A 22,584-nucleotide genomic window follows, 5' to 3' on the forward strand; every position below is an offset into this window, starting at 1 on the left:
GAACACGTTTTACCGAAGTCAGTATTACCAGTAACGCTTTAAAATATCTGTTTTTTGTCATATTAAAGTCGTTTGGATTTAAATATGCAATAACCACATTTTCTGCGAAAGTCCATATCCATAAATAAGAAGTTAGATTTTTAAAGAGTTGTCCCACTGCTTTCGCCGGGACTTGGTTGATTTTCTGTTTTTGTCTCAAGGATTCACAATAATGGATCCTGTTCCCAGTCCCACGGCCTTGCAGAAACTGCGAGTTGTAGACTTGAAGGAGCGTTTGTCTGCTTTTGGACTTAGCACATCAGGTAAGCACAGGATGTGGTACGTGTGTGGGAAATTATAAGAAAAAGCTGTTGTTGTTGCATACGCATGTGTGTGCGACTGTTGTACGTAGCGTCATATTTTTTTTATGATTCCAGTGGGTATGTTACATTTGGGAGTTTGAAGAAACAAAGATTGTTTCACAAAATCAAACGGGTGAAATCTGGAAAACTTTTGTTACTGTTGAATAAAGTGCTGTATTTGATGAAATTGAGAGATTGACGAAATCTAGACATTGAATGAACAGTCCCCTTTATATAGTCCAGAAAGACTCCAACTTCTTTTCTTATACTGGCCTAGCATCATTGGAGTTGCGAAGCTTACAATGTTAATTTTGTACTCAATGAAGGTCCAATTGTCTGTGTTATCAAACATATCTTGCGCAATTACAAGACGCCAACCTAAAGACCTGCTTTCTGCATCCACCACACTGCTATCATATGTGCCTACTCGATTTAGAATAGATTTATTATAGCCATGAAGGTTATCACGGCATACAAATCTGAGGCGAATGCTGCCATCCCACTACTCCACGATGAAGCAGGACATCTATTCTGAATCGAGGAGGGACGTATGTAGCGCTGTAGAGCTCTGATTACGTATACAATCACAGCCCTGTGTTCTTCCACAAGCTTACCTTGTACATCTCTGTACTTCCCTTACTGGCTTCAGTATACTACTGCTGGGCATCAAATAAATTGTCTGTCCATAATCACAGTAGTCTCAGCTATCAATTCCAGGTAGATATTCCCAGGTGTCATCACTAGTAAATCCACACAAGCATGAAGCTAAAGTGGAAGCTTGATAAATTCCGACTCCAACCGCCATGTTTGAATGCATACTCCTCACAGTGAGGGGAATCATGCATACAATTACCACTGCCACTATTAGGCAAGTTAGACCTTTTGACACGCATTCTGGCTAATTGTAAAAAATATTAAACAAAATTGAAGAAAAGATTAAGCACGTAGAAATATGCTAAAAGTGTCAGTAGTTATCTCCTTTGTATAGGTTGGATAATCTACATCAGGTTTGTCTCCATAGCCTTAAGTTTGCAGACACCTTTACGCTTTCAAATCCAGCTCATGCTGACTTCCTCTCCGGCCATTCATGGAAAGGTCTGCCAGCAGCCTGCAGATGGTGATGAGTTTCCCGTGGGCTCTGCCCGGTTTCCTCCCGCCATAATGCTGGCCTAAGTTGTATAAGTGAAATATTCTTGAAAATGCACACTCAGACATTTGTTTGGGCCAATCCTTGGCTTACTAAACCTAATGCCATGGCTTACCAAACCTAATGGCATAGCGATCTCGGACGCTAAAATGGCATTGCTTTTGTCTATGATGGTGTTGTCTGGGTCACTTGTCCAGTGCAGGTTACATGTTCACCTACAGCTCGAGGCTGGTTTGTTTGGCTGTTATCTGGTCCGAGGGTTTGTGAGTCTTCTGGATAGTCCAAAATACAGATGTTAGGCTGATACTTTTGGTGAAGGTGCAGAGGCATCATGTCCGAAAATACTCTTAAACAAGAACTGTCTGTTGGATACCACTTCACATGACAATTGGTACTCTTCTCTGAATGATGTTATGCACCCACTTTAGCTTCAGAAAGAATGCTTGGCTGAAGTAGGAATAATCTAGCGATTTAAAACTAACTGGTTGTGTTTTTAAGCCAGATGAGAATGCCTTTTGTGTCATTGTGTGTTGTTTTATCCTTCAAAGATAGTAGACCCATTGAAAGAAAAGCTTTGGTCTAGGTGCAAATGAAATACTGTGTATTGCCTGAAAACATCTTTTTCTATACATAAAAAGATTAATAATGCTTTTGAGTATCTATGGTAATGATGACTTCCTCCTCTTGTGTATCACCATTCCTCTTACAGGCAGGCATAATTCCTGTGAAAAGGTCATGTCTGATAAAACATTCAGTTTTAAAATTACACTTCTCAGTCTAATATGCCTAAGTTCAAGTGGACTAAAGTGTAACCAGGCTTAAATAAACAAGAAAATACAACATCCTCAATGTGTTTATCTTTCAAATGGTAGCATTTTGCTTTTGTCTTTGTAGGTTTGAAGGCAGATCTGGTGAAAAGGCTCCGTGCCCATTATGTTGCATTGGTAAGACTTATTCCATTACTGGTACCTGTTTAGCTAACTGTAACAGTGAAATTTTATTTTCGGCTTGATGTCATGAAGTTTGTCAGCCACTTGTTAAAGTTATGTGGTTTACTGTATGAGCATTTCATGTTTTTTTTTTTTTTTATCATAGTCGCTTACAAACATTTGTAGTGTTACAGCTTGTAATTTACCTTTGAATTATTGTTTAGCCTGGCTTAAAATGTGCCTTAAAGATAGGTCAACCAGCTCATGCTACTTCTCTCAAGGGAGGTAATTTGGTGCAGCCCTGTTGATGTTTAACTGTCAGATTATCACATATTCTGCACTCTAAAGTACACTGGGTTTGTCTAGAAACTTGATTATTATCATTATTATTATCATTACTGTATTATGTTTGTTTTATGGAAATTAGCGTGTTAGATTATGAACTTAAAGTTTATGATTGTACAGGTGTTTTATGTTTTTGTATTTCTGTAAATGTATACATTATACATAACTCTTTAACTTATTTTACCAGGAAAAAGAACAGCAGGCCAATGCTATGGGTAAGATTTGTTTGAATATTCATTTGTAAATGCAAATTAATGAACTTGAAAATCTTTAATAACTGATATCACATTCACGATTCATTTTTTGCATGAAATTGTACCTGATGTTTCTCAAGGGATTAATCTTGAGAAGGAAAAGGAAAAGACCAGATCAAATGTATATATAATATGTATTAATGATGTATCCCTTCCACAGCTTAAAAAGCATACCTATTTGACTTTTGTAATGTTGTACGACTGAGATATTGCATTTAAAAGTAAGCAGAACATGTACAGTGTAGGTCATCAAAATCAAAAGCACTGCCATGTTGTCATATTTCGTTTAAATAATGAAAATTCCAGATTAAAAGTTGAATTATAGAGTGACCTAGCATGTGTGAAGACATGATTACAACTGTTCAGTTCTGTGTTTTTTTTACTCATTCACAGTGATTAAAGTTACATATATATTATTTGTTGTCTTCTTTTTAACTGACATAATGTTTGCCTGTATATGTATATTACATAATATTTTTCAGTATTGTATGGTCAGAATGTGTGCAAAAATTCGTAAGTATTGCGCTATGTCAATCACTCAAACAATCAATCAATCAGTCCGTCAGTCTGAATGCCTTATTTCTGTCAGCTGAGGCGGCCGCTGAAGAGGAAACCGCTGAACCAGCAGAAACACCAGCTGAAGAACCTGCTGAGCCTAAAGCACCTGAACAGGTACGTTCAGTTTGTGAAACCAATGTACAGATGATTAAGGATATATACTTGTACCTTTCGTCCCTTTCGTATGCTGGTATGAATACAGTGTAATCATGAATCTGTTATTTTGGCCATGTAGAGTTGTGGAAGTGTGGTAATGCAAAACCTCATTCATATCACTTACTGGTCCTAACTTGGAGGTAAACATCAATCAGAGAAGTAATATAATAAGTAAATCATTGGTATTGGTAGTGAAGTATTATTTGTTTATTTTTTGATCTATTTAATTGGTGTTTTATGCCGTACTTAAGAATATTTCACTTATACTATGGCGGCCAGCATTATGGTGGGAAGAAACTGGGCAGGGCACAGGGGAAACCCACGAGATTCCACAGGTTGCTGACAGACCTTCCCACTCACAGCCGGAAATGGAGGCTAGCTTGAGCTGGACTTGAACTTACAGCGACCGCATTGGTGAAAGGCTACGGAGTCATTATGATGCGCCAGCGCCCTAACCAACTGATTACTCATGTAATTCTGTCATGTGGGGTAAAGCGGCTAGATTGCACACTGACTCAGGAGCTTCTCAAAGAATCGCCGTGACTCTTGCTGGCCTTCTTTTTTTTTAGTACATGGAAAGGCCTGGGAGCAACCTACTGATGCTCATGGGTAGCCTGGTTTCCTCCCACCACAATGCTAATTGTCATTGTGTGAGTGAAATTTTCTTCAATATGGAGTAAAACACCAATCAGATAATATTCTTTTTTTTTTGCAATAAATGAATATTCCAGGTTCTTGTAAACTATGTTGAGGAGGGCAAGGGTGCTGTTTGTGAATAATGGAGTATTTTAATTGTCTTAACAGACAGAACCTGCTGAGGAGCCTGATGTTCCAGTCAAGCCTGCCCCTGCTGCGGACCCTACTCCACCCCCACCCCCACCCCCACCCATGGTAGGGGATCCACCATCCTCTGTGGCACCTCAGCAACTTATGGAGGTTTGTTCCTCAACTGTTTTTCTTCACTAAATATGTATATATATAAATGTAACTGTGATATTTTATATTATTTGACATGCTGGTATATCATTCCAGTCCCAGTATTATTGTAGTAATCTCAGCACCTGTAGGCTGAAAGTAGGCTACTTTAAAGGAGAAGAAAATTTAAATGTCAGTCAGATACCATTGAAAAGAGTATACATTTCCTCGCAGGTGCATGCCATAAAAAGATTCTAGTATGTACCTCAAGTTGATAAAATTATAAAGTCAGCACCAAAATCTGCTATAGGTGACTCCATTTTGCCTGAGAACTAGTCCTGAAGTCTTCTGTGTTAGGAGGAGAATTGCCATCGGAAACAGCCGAAGTGCAGTTCATACATTTCCAGTAGAACTCTTCTTCCCAGAAGACAACAAACAGTACAGTTTGTTTTCAACTTAACGATTGGGAAACGGGAATGGTTCCAAGTTTACACAAACAAGTCGGCAGTTTTAACGACTCTCACTGGCGGAAAGGCAACACACCCCCAGAATAAATTACAGGGTGTTAAAGACGGAGGACGTAATGGACTGGGCGAGTTATGCCAGCTTTGCCATTTTCAGGCTTTACGTGTACGGCGAGGAAAAATCGCAAAATTATGCAGGAGGCACCACCAGATAGAAAAAAAAAATCTGCCCTTTTCATCCTGCTGTGTCATTTTTTAAAGTTTTCTTCTCCTTTAAACAAAATTAACCCTGTAAATTATAAGATATAACCAATATACTGTATTTCACATAAAGTTTGTTATGTTAAAGTGCATAAAGTATGTTAGAAGCCTATAAAGGCCTTTCAAAAATCACACTTTTTCACAAAATCTCTTTAATGGCACTATAATGTGAACGATTTAATCAGAATCAAGCAAGATTTGTCATCTCAAAAACGTCAAACTTGAGGTGAAATATGATACAATACATGAAATACCACTGCTACATTTGAGAACAGATATGTTTTCTTTTGTAAGATAACAACTTTTTTTAAAGTGTATTAGAGAAGACAAAATATTAATGCTTGACTCGCTGAAGTAATTTCTACCGCGTCATTTTCTGTCAAAACCCAAGAATTTGATTTGGAATTTTGTCATTGGCCTAGCAGTTTGATTTTTGTCATTTCCTCCAACTTTGCTTCAGGACGATGATGCTAATCTCAGAATGAAAGTTGAAATCCAGAAACAGATGATAGAACAAGAAGAGTTAAAGAAGGACCAAGAGAAAGAAGCCCTTGGCTGGCAGCAGCAGATAATGCTAGCTCAGCAAGAAGCTCAAGAGAAAGAAAGAGTGGCCAAACAACAACAGATGATATTGGCTGAGAAAGAACAACAACGGGTGAATCATAATTACTTACCAAAGTCACTCATGGTCCACGTTGAATATGTCCAGTTATGTTATGTTGGCATCAGTGCATTCAGTCTTGCATAAATTTATTTATTTGATTGGTGTTTTACGCCGTACTCAAGAATATTTCACTTATATGACGGCGGCCAGCATTATGGTGGGAGGAAACCGGGCAGAGCCCGGGGGAAACCCATGACCATCTGCAGGTTGCTGACAGACCTTCCCACTTACGACCGGAGAGGAAGCCAGCATGAGCTGGACTTGAACTCACAGCGACCGCATTGGTGAGAAACTCCTGGGTCATTACGCTGTGCTAGCACGCTAACCAACTGAGCCACGGAGGCCCCCAATCTTGCATAAAGTATGGCTTGCAGGACGTGATTGAAGGAAATCAGGCAGATTGATTTAATTTGCTGCGGCTAGGCAAGTCTGTAAGTTCTGTCTGAGGAATGTTTTTATGCTGGGCCTCCTATGTTTTAACATTTGCTAATCACTTAACTATGGCCCTGAGTGGAAGACTGAGTATAAGTCCTATATGGGAAATGTGACATCTGTTGTGAAATTGCTTCTGTTTAGGAATTGCGACATAGCGCGCTTATTAAGGTGTGTGTTTGCGCACTTTGTGCTTTCTTGCAGTTGTTGAAAACAATTGGTCTCCCACTAATGTGGCCTGCAAGTTTGTACGTTACAGATGTAAAAGTCTGTCATTAACTTCCCAAAGGTCAGTGGTTTATCTTGGACACACTGGTTTATTCCACCCAAAAGACTTAACACCATCATATAAATGGAAAAAAAATTTTTAGTGTGGGATAACACAAGAATGAAATGAAAATGGATTTATTTTGTAGATTTTAGCAGAACGACAACAACAAGAGGCCTTGAGGTTGAAAGAGGTAGAGCTGTTACAACAACAACAGCTGGCGATAATTGAGCGTCAGAGAGAAGAGACTGGTGGTATTCATCAGTTTCAAGGTGTGTCCTACAATTTCTCTTGTATGAAGTTAATCCATTGTTAATTCTATACTTCTTTCTGGTATTGAGAGAAATGTCACACATTTTAACTTTTATTTAAAAATAGTGTAAAAAACCTCAGATGGTCTGCTTTAAAAACAATGTTATGTCATGTATAGAACAGTCAGCATACTGTTGAGTTTGATTATCTTGAAGTGTTTGGAAGAAAAATGATGCTAAATTATAACATTTAATTGATCTGTCAGTCTCTAGGCCGTCAATGCCTTAACCAGCTAGCCTATGTGCCATATGCCTTAAAATTGAGGTTGCTAAGTTGTGACCATTGATAATGCTTGTTCAGATTTAACCTCTGTTTGATCCCTCTAGCTTTTCCTTCTTCCTTCTTTCTTCTAATGGGTCAGCTGTTGCTTTTTCAGGTACTTCAATGGTGGTTTCCCTCACACTGCACAGGTTTCTGTTCTTTTAAAACAGACTGCTGTGGTGAAAACTGTTAGATTCTGAAGAATTTGTCAAATTATACATGTATATATAAATGTAGTAAATGATCAATAATTTCATGCAATTTTTCATGAACGCTGCTGTACTGGTACTAATTAGTAAAAAATGGCAAGTTTTGTATCAGTGAAGGCAGTTCATCCCTAATGATTATGTTGGTTATGTCATGTTTTGTAGGAGCAAGTGGACCGCAGGGGCCTCCACCTCAGTTTATTGCCCAGGCACCGGCCCATCCACATCCTCAGCCAGCATCCATCCCACTAGGCGTTGCGCCCATTCCCCCTACAGCACAGCCTCAAACCGTGCAGATCCTGGCTGCACCTCAGCAGCCCCAGCTTATCCAGGCGCAGCAGGTGCTCACTACCCCTCTCACCCCTCAGGCGGTGCCTCCCCTTCCCCAGCAGGTACAGATTGTCCCGCCCCCGCAGATGGTGCCCCAGCCTCCCCAGCAGATAATCACAACACCCCTCATGCCTGTGCCAGCTGAAGCTCCACAACCTGTGAGCGTTCCCGAACCCCCAGAGCAGATGAGAGGGGTACCTGGACAGGTGACAGTTGTACACGTTTCAGATGGCCTGCAGTTCGGCGCTCAGCCCCCTAACCTTATCCAGGCACCTCAGCCTCCAGCCTTTCAACCTATGCCTCCCCAGCAACCCCCTCAACCTGTTCCCCCATCAGCCCCTTTGCCCCTCATGTCCCTCCCCACTTCAACCCCCTCCCCTGTCAGTCTGACCCCAGGTCCCCCGCCTCCACTGATGTCTCTACAGACAACAGAACCACCTACCCCTCCACAAGGTCCACCGCCACCCCAACCCAGCTTTGCTGAGGGGAGAGAGGTGAGTGAATGAAAAACCTTTATGGGAACTATAAAGTCTGAGTATTTTCTAGTAGTATTAGTTATGAGTTGATTACCCGATTGAAATCTTTGGAGAATTGTAATATCTGGGTAACTTCTATTTATTTATGTGATTGGTGTTTTACGCCATACTCATGAATATTTCACTTACACGACGACGGCCAACATTAGGTGGGAAGAAACCAAACAGATCTCGGGGGAAACCCATGACCATCCGTAGGTTGGTGGCAGACCTTCCCATGTACGGCCAGAGAGGAAGCCAGCATGAACTGGACTTGAACTCACAGCGATTGCAGTGAAATCTGCTTTGAGATTTTTAATATATTTGAGTATGAAATACTGCGATGTGTAAGTATCTTCTGGATCTTTCAGATGATGGTGGAAAGGTCGCCAATGATGGAAAATAGGCCTCCACAAATGGGCGAAAGACCACTGCATATGGGAGAAAGACCCCCGCAGATGGGTGATAGGCCACCTCAAATGGGTGATAGGCCACCAATGATGGGAGAAAGGCCACCTCATATGGGAGATAGGCCACCACATATGGGAGATAGGCCACCACATATGGGAGAAAGGCCACCTCATATGGGTGATAGGCCACCCCAGATGGGTGATAGACCTCCTCAGATGAATGATAGGCCCCCTCATATGGGTGATAGGCCACCTCAAATGGGAGATAGACCGCCAATGATGAATGATAGGCCACCTCAAATAGGAGATAGACCTATGATGGGTGATAGGCCACCACATATGGGAGACAGGCCGCAACATATGGGAGATAGGCCACCTATGATGGGAGACAGGCCACCTATGATGGGAGACAGGCCACCTATGATGGGCGGACCTCCAGTGATGGGAGACAGGCCTCCTCAAATGAGTGATCGCCCACCAGTGCCTGGAGACAGGGGTAAAGTGCCAGACAGACCATTGAAAAATGAAGCTGTGGAGAGACAGCAAAACCAAGATAGTAGGGGTCCTCAGGGCAAGGAAATCCGGCTTCCACAGGCACTGGAAAAAGTTTTGGCTTTTAAGGATGTGAGAGCTCAGCAAGTGGGTGTGTCAGCCGAGGATGCAATGGACCAGTCGTGTAAGTGAGCAATTGTCCGCTACTTTCATGTTGTTCTGTATTGGTTGTATTGGATGGTTTAGATGAAGGGATATGACCTGGATCAAGACTAGTTTATACTAGAATTTTAGACATGCTGGTTCTGGTTTTATGTGCTGTATTATAACTGTATATTGCATAAATGGTTTTTAAGGTGTTATTCTTAATCACACTTCTCAGTGTTTATGATGCATATTTGAGTATTGTGTGGTAGAATCGTTCTGTCTAATCGTTCTAATTAGAGTAATTAATGAATAGTTTCTGGTTAGAATGGAACTTACAGAACTTCATATGCTAAAAGAAATTATAAAGAAATATGGTTATGAAAATTGTAATATTGAAGTAATAGTACATGCAAATGTCTGTTAAGCATACAAACAGACTGTATGAATAATAGAATCCGAAATACATTGTGATTCTAGTAAGGAGTTCATTGCAGTATCCGTATTTATTTTGTAGGATAATTAATTTTGTATAGGGTCAGTGAGTGCTAGGGGTTTAATGTTGCACTTAACAATTTTTTAGTCATATGACGACGAAGGAATCCTTAGAGTACATGTAATGTGCCTCCTTGTTGTAGGACGGAATTCCACCGCTCTTTTATCTAGTGCTGCTTCACTGAGACAGCTTACCGAAGGCAAGTAAGACGCCTGCCTGACCCATTACGCTGATACGGGTCAACCAGTTGTTGCACTATCCCCTTCATGCTGAACGCCAAGCAAGAAATTACAACTTCCTCTTTTAAGGTCTTAGGTGTGACTCGAACCAGGATTGACCCTGGATCTACCGCTCCCAAAGTGGATGCTCTACCAACTGTGCTATCAGGGCCAGTAATTTTGTATAGGTACAACACTGTTTGTCAGGAGTTGTGTGCACTAAAGTCTTAAGATAGAATGCTTTCATCACAACGTTAACTTTTTGTTTGCACAGCTCCTCTTAGAGATGCTGATGATGATGATGATGAGGAGGAGGAAGTTACCATGGAGAAAGAGGAAGAGGAAGAGCCAGCCAAAACCACACCCACAGACAAGGAGGTGAGATTGACAGATTTATATCACCATGAAAACATATGTCAGGTGGAGAGCTCAGTGCTTCATGAAATTTAAGGTTGTTTCAGAGGTGTTCTGATTAATAATGTGTAATAGTGTATTTCCAGCTGTTTGAATCTGTGTTGCAGTTTTTTATCGTGGATTTATTTGAGTTTGACATCAGTAGTGTTGAATTTGATATCCATCTATTTTACATGCATCATGTTCATGTATTTTATTTATAGCTTGCTTTGGTAGTACTAATCATTCATTCATTCATTTTTTCATTTAAGTTTCTTGGTGTACATTAAGAAATGACTTGATCCAAATTGGTGCTGACTATTCTGATCACTAAAAGGAAAATCCACATGTTGTTGATAACAAAACCGTCTCTTTCAGTCCAAGAATAAGCGCCGTAAGAAGAAAAAGAAGAAGGCAAAAAAGAATCGCTTCCAAAAGCAAGAGGAGGTGACTCCATTAAAAGAAAAAGAGGATAGCCGTGTAGAAGTGGAGTAAGGCTGGTTACACAGTTGTAGATGAATGATTTAAACTTGCTGTCTGTTTTTTATTTCACCTCCACTCGCACAGTTCATTGGGCCTTGATGATGATGCCTATATGGCTATATGGCTATCTAGCGTTCCTCTAAGACCACGTCTTCCACCAATATGGTTGGAAATCTGTATATCACGGGTGGGAAAGTTCTTTGGTACCTTGCCAAAGGGTTGGTGGTTTATCCTGGGCACTGGTTTCTTCCACACATGACATTGACCCATGACTATGGCATTATATGACAATCAACTGTTAAAATGAATAAATAATGGAAGATGAACTATTTAAGGTTCTTTGTGTTTTGAATCTGAAGACATCATATTCAACATGATGATGTTTTACTTATATTTTTTGCGATGTCAGAATGTTGAGAAGTTTGTAAAAAAAATTTATAACTGAAGTCTGTTATCAACAAATAATGTCTAATTTCAGGTATGTACAGGAGCAACTGGATTTGGAGCCAACTGACCCTAACTATTACACATTTGCTAAAATATTTGAAGCATTTAAGGTAAGAAGTTGCTGAAATGTGTCAGACATCTGGACAAAAGTCAACGCTGAACCTGATTAACTCAAAATCTGTATACATGTAGATATGTATTAATGCATTTTTCGATGCTTGACTGTCTCCAGATATATTAAATCTGTTTGTGAAGGTGAGATTACTTGTGTATGAAATCATGATGTACATGTGTCATGAGTATCTAAATTTGCGTGCACATTATTATGTAACAAGTTATGAAAAACAATTTTTTTTAAATATATAGTTTACAGTTGTGCTAATTGAAATTATTTCTTTTGTGGTTGTCAGCTTACAGAACCAGAAAAGTTACCGGTGAGAAGTGCGGCAGATGAAAAGCGAGAGGAGAAACAAGCGGAGCCTGTCAAGTCCCGAGGGATACTGGCTGATGAGCCAGAAATGGAGAATGATGATGATGATGATGTTAGTTAGTCAAGATGCTTGTATTTCAGTCGCTAAGACACACATGGTGTTGTTTCAGTCACATCCTTCCACAACTATTTTTTAGGAATTTCTGGGAATAATATGTTGCATAAATCTAATATGTTGCATAAATCTAATAGGGCTGTTACGGTTGAATATGGTACATATTGAGCTTGCTCTCGTGTGGAAAAATTCGCAAAGTGACCAGCCAAAGTTCTGTGGTTTTATCCAAGCTTTCCGATTCTCAAAGTTTACTCCACCCATGAAATGAACCATCATATTCTTCAGTACAATCTTAAATCCCAATGCCTGGGTCTTGTACATGTCCATTTGCAAGAATGGTGCTATGTGCTTAAATTATCTCACTCAGTGACAAAGGGATTCTTTGATCTGTGGCGTGAATCAACTTTATTCTGGGAGAGTCCACTGGTGTTTATCCTGTTTCAAATCCGGCTTCGTCTGCACTTGTTTGCAGAAGTGTGTCATGCATGATGATTTGTGGTTCTCGGTGTCCTCTAGACCTTGACCCAGTGGCCGATACATAAGTGACAGAATATTATCATTGTCACAATGAAAGGAGGATACACAAGTAGGCCTGACAGCTTTGAGGCATAGAGCTATGGTTGAGTGCCAAGGTTTTTATAGTGAACAGCTAATGCTATGTACTTTGTGTCCACTTTTTATGTCTTTTTTCCAAGCCATGAGAACGTCAACATCATTAGCGAATGCCATTTGTTTTTCCTGAAGGGTATGTTTAGCCTGGCTGTGCTGTTTTAAGATAAGTTACCGATAAATGACTCCTATCAATGAAATCACACTTGACGTGATTACTTCCTACTACAATAAATGTTTGCAAATGGTAGTATCTGTCTCTTGTCTTTTCCAGCTCCCGCCAGTTGAGGAGGAGAAGCCGAAGATGTCCAAAAAGAAGTTGAAGAAGCTAACAAGATTAAGTGTTGCCGAGTTAAAACAGGTGGGATGTTCTCTTGTCTCGTGCTCTGAACGAACAGCATATGCAGGAAGTGACTAAAATTTCGCCCAGAAATATCATTTTTAGAGACAATTCATGACATAAAGTGTTACGTTTGGTGCTGATATTTACATTTTTCCAATTAGAGTATCATCCTGCCTTCCAAACGAAGCTAAAATACCTTTGTAACATCAACAGAACCCTCAGAATCAGGTAAACTTATGCAATTTAGTCATGGTGAAAATTTAGGTCTTTTACCGACAAACCGAGGCCTCCGTGGCCTCCGTGGATAGCATGCCAGTGTGGTGTAATGACTCGGGAGCCTTTAGTAAGTGCGGTGGCTGTAAGTTTCAAGTCCAGCCAACAGTACAAATGATTTTTGTTATGACTTGTAGCATTTGACAAATATCACTGTAAAGACACATCACACAGTGTGAACGTTGCCATGTACTGTCCAAAACACCAATACTTTAATTCCACTGATAGTGTACCCATCCTAGGGCATTTTTAGAGGCAAATAAGGTATGACTTTTGGTGCAGAGACGTGCATTTTCCAGGAGAATGTCAATCTTCCTTCTGAAAGATCAAGAGAACTTTTAGAATTGAGCAACCTAAGTGTGGATTGGGTCTACAGTAGTTGAAATAAACTTTGATAATAATCACTGACATGACAAGACAATTCAAAAGGATATGAATTTTCATCCAACATTTGTTGGTGATGTAAAAAGGGCATTCATCCTTTGCCACTCAATTTATGCTTCTGACCTCGTTTGTTTGACAGCTGGTAACACGTCCGGATGTTGTGGAGATGCATGATGTTACAGCACAAGATCCACGTCTACTGGTTCACCTCAAGGTAATCTCCCCAATACCCCACTCCCTCCACTCCCACCCCCCCTCCACTCCCATCTGAACAAAGAAATATAAGAACATCCACTACAAGTCATGTACTTTGTGGAATAAGAGCTATAAAATTGGCAATACACATTTTTCATATCATAAAGTTTCACATGTTCATAGTCTTATAATGGTTGAGTGGTTAAAGATACTACCAAAACGGTCATAATAGTCTTATCAACAAGGCTTAACTCCTGGAAAAGGCCCTGAACTGCTTTGATAAGCATTTCCCCAAGCTCAAATCTGACACATACTGAAAGATTTGATACATTGATTACCTGTTTGTTCATCCCAATTTTCCCAGTGTGCACTAGGTCAGATATTCATGGTGTTCTTACCTATCTGTTAATGTTACAGTTGTTTGTTTTAGGTCACGTGTAACTTAGTTACAGTTATTTGTTTTAGGTCATGCCTAACTTAGTTACAGTTATTTGTTATACGTCATGTGTAACCTAGTGACAGTTATTTGTTTTAGATCACACGTAAGTTAGTTACAGTTATTTGTGTTAGGTCATGCATAACTTATTTACAGTTATTTGTTTTAGGTCACGCCTAACTTAGTTACAGTTATTACTGTCAAGGGGAGTGTGTCCAGGCTGAGTGGCCTGGCAACTCTGATTTCTTCCTCCCATAAAACCCAACTTATGCTACTATTGAAAAATTCTTGAGTATAGTGTCAAAACAGCAGTCAAATAAATCAGATATTTCTTTTAGGCCACCCGTAACACAGTGCCTGTCCCGCGACATTGGTGTTTCAAGAGAAAGTACCTACAGGGCAAGAGAGGTATAGAGAAACCTCCTTTTGAACTACCAGAGTATATTCAGGCCACAGGTATCATGGAGATGAGGCAGGCTCTACAAGATAAGGTGAGACTGAATTGTTTAGGTGTTTTGGGTTTTGGTGGCAGATTTGCTTTAGCATATCTTGTCTATATATTGGTGAATTGAGCCGGCTGGTTTCAACAGGTAAGATTTATGGATAGATATACAATAACTTACAGATTAGAGGGTGAAGATCTCAGATTTTTTTTCTTTTTTCATAATCCTGTTTGTATGGCAGCACGATTATGAGCTGTGTAGTGGAAAATCCAAGCCAGAGTTACATGAAATGGTATTCATGTAATATGAAAAATATGCATAGAGGGCTTTTTACCTTGAAATCCATTCAAAATATTTTGAATGCATGCATGTATGGTGTGCCGAGTGAGCTGTGCCAAAGTGCTTCAGTGAGCAACAAAATATTAGTACTCTCTGGCCATAAGTGGGAAGGTCTGTCAGCAACCTGCCGATGGTCGTTGGTTTCCCACCAGGCTCTGCTCAGTTTCCCCCCACCGTAATGCTGGCCACTGTCATATAAGTGAAATATTCTTGAGTACAGTGTAAAACACCAATCAAATAAATAAATAAAAAATAAATAAATATTAGCACTGGTAGGCTTACCATCTCTACATATCTTCTACCAGAATGCATGTTACATGTATGATCTGTGAGAGTGTGTCATGACAAAACAGGCAGATTGAGGTCAGACGGTGGACCGGTAACAAAGAACAGGTCTTTCAAGTCATCATTGAAATGTGAATATGTGTTTCAGAAGCTAGTTACAAATATAAATGCAACACTTCTCTGCTCCAACTTACCACGATTAGGTTCAGCTTTACAGGTTTGCCTTTATTGTTGTAAGAAAATCCATTTTCACGCAGTTTGTTTGAATCAGAACTCGTGATCACATCTTACCAGTGTAGGCTTTGATGATCTAACAATGGCATTCATTGTATGAAAATTTGAAAGAGGAGGAGGTGCCAAGCTATAACCTATTGAGTATTCAGATGTAAACAGCTGAGTTATGTTGATATCATGGCTGATTCCAGCCTTTCACACAACTCTGGGTATGGTCACAGCAGAGACTCGATCCGACCACCTAAGTCTCACTGTTAAGCCCTGTAGTTGACCCCCATGCGGTGCGGATTACCAGCCTAAGCCTTTATGAAGTTTAATTAGAGGGGAAGGGGAGTCTAATATCTCATGTCATGCCACTCCCAACTCAGACTGTGTGGAAGTAACCAACAGGGAGTTAGTTATTTCACAGGTCTTCACAAAATTTTTTTTTTTTTTCCTGACGAACGACGGACACAACCTTGAGAACAGATCAATTGCTTGTTACGCACAACCAACAACATTTCAGTGAGGGTCTAGCTGGACTAGTGAGTGTATAATTGTCCTTCTCTCAGTCCATACCTGGAGAGTTTACCCCATGTGGCAAGGCCCAGAAGTCAGATTGTCACTGGGGACTGGTCACTCTCCCCTGTCATCTCCTCCGGCAACTCAGATTGGCTAAACTTTATGGCCAGAAACTATTGGTTAAATTCTATGTGATTTACGGTAGCATTTATATGCTGAATATCTTGTGGTAGATTTTTAACTAGAAAACAATATTTTCACTGAATATTAACTTTTTCTAGTTGGCCGTGATTTAGAAACCACTGATTTGACATTACAGGCTGGTAGAGTTAAACTATAAAGTGTCTTTGCGTGTCGATGGAACCTTAATGAAAATGTATTGATGGAACTTTAATGAAAATGTTCTTATTATGTGTGCAGGAGGACCAGAAGACAATGAAGGCAAAGATGAGGGAGAAAGTTCGGCCCAAACTTGGGAAGATTGACATTGATTATCAGAAACTTCATGATGCATTCTTTAAATGGCAAACCAAACCAAAAATGACTATTCATGGGGATCTCTATTATGAGGTTTGTTGAAATAAAAAATGTGTGAAGTAATATAACATATAATATTTTACATTTACATCTCTCAGCTCAATAACTTTGGGAGTTTTGTTGTCCACATTTATTATTATTAATTATGAAATGAAGTTGAAGTGTTAGAAGATCCCTGGCTGAGGACGTCATCATCAAGTAACACCAAAATGAAGTATATATAAAGCACTGTGACTGGAAAAATGATTGACTTTTTTATTTGAATTTTCCAGCCAAGTAAAACATTTTACTTTAAAACATTGGATTCTATGTTGGTCTGTTGGGAACAATAGGTCTCAGTGATGTCATCCATATTTTTGGTTTGAAATAGTTTGATTCCGTGCGGCAATATGCATTTTGAAAAAAAAATTTTTTCCTGCACAAGTGATCTTTCATCTAACATACATGTGTATATAAAGTGAGAGTTATGTATGCATGTACTTCATGCTCAGGGAATGTAATTGCATCTGGATGACATCAAGATTCCATGTCAAGAAATCACTCCAGTGCTCATCTGATTACAAAAACATTTTGGTTTATGTATACCATGGATGGAGGAAACTGCATAGGTTGTAATTAACATGTGGTACATAGATTATTTCAATAAATGTCTTTGTTCTGGTGCTCTGTTCTCAGGGCAAAGAGTTTGAGACAAAATTGAAGGAGAAAAAGCCGGGGAATCTTTCAGATGATTTGAAGACAGCCCTGGGAATGCCTGTGGGGGCGGTAAGTGGCATATTAATTTTCTGGCATTTAACAGCTTGCATGAAAGTCTTAAGAACTTGAAAACAAACTTTATTCCTTTCTACATGTACTTATTTATAATGAATGAGTATGTAAATTTCTTTGATTTGTACTCTTTAGCAGCGCGTAGCAATAAGTAGATGATAATAACTACATGTTTCTTGTACAGTTTGGTCCCAAAGTTGCGAGAAAACTTTTGGAACTGGAAAGTCAACATTGTGTAAGATGTAACTATTTGTCATTCAATACATCTCCTTTCTTACAGAGCACTGTTCCCCCTCCCTGGCTTATTGCCATGCAAAGGTATGGTCCACCACCTTCGTATCCTAATCTTAAAATACCTGGTCTGAATGCTCCCATCCCTGAGGTAAGTCAACCTGTATTCTCTTTCACTTAGGTGTGTTATAATGGGGATAGATTGTTCAGTATAAGATACTAACAACCCCTTTAAGTTTGCTAGTAGTAACTGAGAAAGTGTAGATACGCTCTGCTATTGATACCTTTAGCGTTAAGCCAGAAGTAAAGCTCTCTCCGGTTTGGTCGCAGCTTTAAGTATTGAGATTTGTTACATCCTCCAAGGATTAACCACAGTCATCCATTGGAATGAATTGTTCTTGAGTAAGGCAGGAAACTCCAAAGGTACATGGACTCACCCTGCCACCAGAAGACATAGTGAAGGTACAGCTGATAACTCCTCATTGTTATATGACCTAAAAAATTGTTAAGCATAACCCTAAGCATACATATATACGTACATAAAATATGTCTGAAATAAATATAAATATATCTAATACAGTAGCTGATCAAGTTACATGTAGTAGCTTGAGTTTTTTTTAACTTTGTCTTCTGTTTTCCCCATCAGAATTGTGCTTTTGGTTACCATGCTGGAGGCTGGGGTAAACCTCCTGTGGATGAGACAGGTAAACCTCTGTATGGGGATGTGTTTGGCACACAAGGAGTAGATTTACAGGTGAGTTACCCTCGTGAAACAAGTGAATGTCACACCTATGTTTGATTTTTTCGTCTCATCTATGCATGGCAAATCATGTGTGTGGCGGAACAGTTCTCACTCTAAGTGAGCCTCTGACCAATGGAGTTGCTTCAAGCCCAGCAACCTGCGGATGGTTGTGGGTTTCTCCCAAGCTCTGCCCGGTTTCCTTCCACCATAATGCTGGCCACCAGTAGATAAACACTTTCTGCGTGACTGGTTTTAATTTAGAATGTTTAGGGTGGATCACTCCTATTATTAATGTCTCCTGATGCATTTTTTTTGTCCGCCATAACATTTGTGATTAATGTCAAAATGTTGATTTTGCACTTGTATCCATAACCTCAGTTATTAATGTTGTTGGTGTTGCTCCAGACCCCAGCAGAGAAGGAGGAGCTGGACAAGACTCAGTGGGGAGAATTGGAGTCGGAGTCAGAGTCTGAGGAATCCTCGTCGGAGGAGGAATCAGAGGAGGAAGGTGACCAGGCCACAGGGTTGATCACACCAGCAGGAGAGGGGTAAGCCTGACACATGGTAACACAAACCATAGCACACCTGGTTTGTTTTCTGATTTGTCTTCTGCTGGTAAAAAAAAAGTTATTGGTCAGGTAATTGAAAAACACTTGTCTTGGCCTTGAAAAAAACAGGTAAATTAATCCTTCTTATGGGAAACTTATGGGAGACAACTACTAATAACTGACTTCCTTGGTAGGTTCCGCAGTTCGAAATTAAAGGTGAATGGGTGCACCCTTTAGCCACTGCACCTCAAAAATATTACCTGTGTAACCATTTTGTAAATCTAGTGCACCCATCAAAAAATTTTCTAATACGACCCGTGGTTTCTAGATGGGCATAGTCTATGTAATAGAATATATGTGCTTTATAAATTCCAATTTAGGACAAAAAAATGTACTGAACTGCCTGCAAGTTACATTGTGGTATAGTACGACTGTAATGGCCAGACTCCATGTAAATTTATGTGATATCTTTGTTTTGTGTAGGTTGGTGACCCCAAGTGGTATGACCTCTATACCAGTGGGTGTGGAAACACCGGACATGATCGAGTTAAGAAAGAGACGTATTGAAGATGCCATGGACCAGGGTGGGGACACACCGGCTCTATACACTGTACTGCCAGAGAAGAAAACAAACGTGGGAGGGGCTATGATGGGTTCTGCTCATATTTATGATATTGCAGCTGCTACCGTGAGTGTCTTTTTTGTACTTTGACAACTTCTTTGACCATGTTTGACAAATTTTGTACGCTCTAACTTGAAATACTGATTTCTTGTCCAGACTTTTTTCCACAGCAGTTGACTCCAATGAGACTTGCTTGTGCGCCGTAGTATTATGGAACTGCATTTTTTGTCGTGTTTCTACTGAATTATTTTCTATTTTATAACTTTTGGGCCGAGTTAAACTGGAAGAAACAGAGTCTTACATGAACCAAATTCCGTTGTGTTTTTTCAGGGTGCTCCTCGTCGCCTTGGAGACAAGATGCCAGCAGAGGGCGTGGAAGTGGCACTGAACCCTGACGAGTTGGACATGGACACAGCGGCCATGCAGGCTAAGTACGACCAGACGGTGAGAGAACAACAGTCGCAGCTAGAGAAGGAAGACTTAACAGACATGGTGGCAGAACATGCAGCTAAGCAAAAGGTGAGGCAGTTCTCATTTTTCATCTTTGATCGTTGTGGTTGAGAGGAGTGGATTTATTGGACATTATTTAGAAACAGCACGAATGAATGAACGAACAGTTAACTCCACACCAGCAATATTTCAGCCATCTTGTGGCAAGACAGGAACCTGTACAATGTGAATGTTCAAATAAATTTGAGTAAAAATGATAAATCCAATTGGAATTGATTTGTGGTTGAGAAGAGTGGAGCAGAAAAGTTTGTTTTGTTAACATTGTGGAAAGATAAATAGGGGCTGCTGAATTGAAAAATCGTGAGATTGAATCCGTCACTGTGGTTGGGTGGTGATGTAGAGTCGATTCGTTGTGGAAACATGCTGGTACATTTCAAGCGATAGGATGCAGTTAATGTCAAATGAAATCTTGTTTCAAAATGTTATTTTCCTTAAAATTATGGAAATGACATGAACACGAGCCTTTCTGATGACCTGTAAATCTTGCTCAAAAGCATGATTTCATCCTTAAACTTCATGCCACAATCATTGTCAGTAGATTGTGAATCACAGGTAGGCCATATTGTTACAGCAGCTTTTCGTGGCAGCTTTCACTGTAAATGGTTGATTTGTGCAGTGACCATTTATAATTTTTCTCTTTTCAGAAAAGGAAAAAGCAGTCACAAGACACAAGTCGATCGGCCAAGAAATACAAAGAGTTCAAGTTCTAGTGTGTCATTGGGACAGTTTTCTTCTTAATTTGTACATACGCATCATTACTGACTCACATCCCATATCTTAATACCTGAACGTGTTTCATCAACAGTTTTGTGATTACAGTAAATACTGTATACTAGAGACTTGTGTTGAGAAAGGGAAATACATACAATAAAACTGTTTACTGTAAATCTTCAACCTTTTCAACCTCTGAAGCGCTTTTTTTACAGTTGAATTTATTCCTACAGTTATTATGAAAATTACACTAAAATGATTTGTCTGTGTCGTTAAAGACGCAAGCTTCATAAGATTGTGCAAATTATTTCTCTACACTTCATAGTTCTCTCAGAATGTTTCAAAATATTGGTAGCAGGTGCTGTTGAAAAGGTTGATGAATTAGGGTATGTACAACATAAATCAGGTTTTTCTTTCCAACCTGTGTATTGAAATCCTGTTAAATTCAGTACAAGAAAGCTTTTTCAACTTGAACATTTTGTAACTGATATTTTAGATCATGTAAAGCATTGCACTCAGAGAATTCAAGAAATGAGAGATGAGTAAACGATACATAAGTGGGTTTGATTCTTAACCTTTGTGGGGAATTTTAAAGTTGACGTTGCTATCACATGGTAAAGCGACGTCACTTCATTGAAGAACCAGCTTTTCACAATGAACACCCAAGAAAGGGCTCATTGACTAAAAAAAGGATAAACCTAGTCTTTATAGCTGCCCCTTTTTTTAGCGAGGCGAACAGCGCTGTTAAGTTGCTCTGTCTGTCAGCTGATTGTTTGACATCCTATCTTCAAACATGGGTCATTAACTCAATGAGTTGCCTTGAGCGCAAGACAACAGCAACATTTGTGAAGGATGTCGCAGCTGTTGCTAATTCGAGGTTGTAGTGGCATGCTTCCCAACTGTATAATTAGGAACATTTCTGAGAAATATTTAATTACACTTTTAACAGAAGTAAAGTGCTTTGATTTTCTGTACCAAAGCAGAAACAGTTTGGGTTGCAGTTTTCTCATAACATAAAACTGCATATGAATGTACCATTTTTATAGTGAAACATTGAGAAATAAGGGTATAGGTACATAATTTAGAGACTTTAAAAGTTTGCCTTCACTTTAGGAAACTGGTCATTTGAGGGGTAAAATACATTTGTGTGATTTTTGGAACCAATGCCCCATGAACCGATTTCTCTGGAGTGCTAGCCAGTGCGTGTTAGCAAAGGTCTCAACAAACTTCTCATTTCCCACATACATGTATAGATGCCATTGTTTGTGTTGGAATAAAGTCTTATCATCACACAGTTTTTCTCTTTGAGTTAGATTTTAATCCTCTCTGACGTTTAACATCTGAGGCTAGTTTATTCAAAAAGCATACTGAAGAGTGACAGTATTTAGTCCCGTATCGTCTTTTGGGGACTGTAAGTTTCAACCCATCTGTCAGCTAACAGTTTGATTGTTATTTATTACCATACACAAAGAATATTTCACCTATACCATGTAAGTATTTATGGCTAGAGGCATGGTAATGGTATGGTTCCTCAAGTCTATATGGTGTGAAGCTGAAGATAGTCATGGGTTTCCCTTGGGCTCTGCCTGGTTTTTTCCCGCCATGATGCTGGTCACCCTTGTATGAGTGAAATATTCTTGAGTACAGCGTAAAACACTAATCAAATTAAAAAAAACCCAAAGAAATACATCACTTGTCTGGGGAAGATGGGCTGGAGGAAGCTATTGCCCATTTCATAAAGCACATGTAGCGTTATGTTCACATAACTAACATGGCAACTAATACCTACAGTACTGGTCGCTAAGGAAGTTCAGTGTAGATAACATTACATGCGTTTTGTGAAACGGGCCCCTAAAACTTCAACCCCATACTAGTGGAAGTCCAGTG

General features: G+C 39.6%; 1 protein-coding gene across 1 annotated transcript; it reads left to right on the plus strand.

Annotated features, from left to right (window-relative positions):
- The first annotated feature begins 171 nt into the window (after positions 1–171).
- Positions 172–21,990, plus strand: LOC135466499 (splicing factor 3B subunit 2-like). Its single transcript, XM_064744017.1, has 24 exons — positions 172–302; positions 2,383–2,432; positions 2,950–2,977; positions 3,606–3,688; positions 4,535–4,666; positions 5,831–6,025; positions 6,883–7,006; positions 7,679–8,337; positions 8,730–9,444; positions 10,393–10,496; positions 10,890–11,002; positions 11,473–11,551; positions 11,852–11,983; positions 12,870–12,956; positions 13,735–13,809; positions 14,565–14,717; positions 16,449–16,598; positions 17,241–17,330; positions 17,614–17,715; positions 18,211–18,318; positions 18,712–18,854; positions 19,338–19,542; positions 19,807–19,995; positions 20,631–21,990. Exons 1-24 carry the CDS (start codon positions 212–214, stop codon positions 20,694–20,696), a joined length of 3,873 nt encoding a protein of 1,290 aa, XP_064600087.1. The 5' UTR covers positions 172–211; the 3' UTR covers positions 20,697–21,990.
- The last annotated feature ends 594 nt before the right edge of the window (positions 21,991–22,584 follow it).

Source organism: Liolophura sinensis, chromosome 6 (assembly GCF_032854445.1).
Source record: "Liolophura sinensis isolate JHLJ2023 chromosome 6, CUHK_Ljap_v2, whole genome shotgun sequence".
Classification (NCBI taxonomy): domain Eukaryota; kingdom Metazoa; phylum Mollusca; class Polyplacophora; order Chitonida; family Chitonidae; genus Liolophura; species Liolophura sinensis.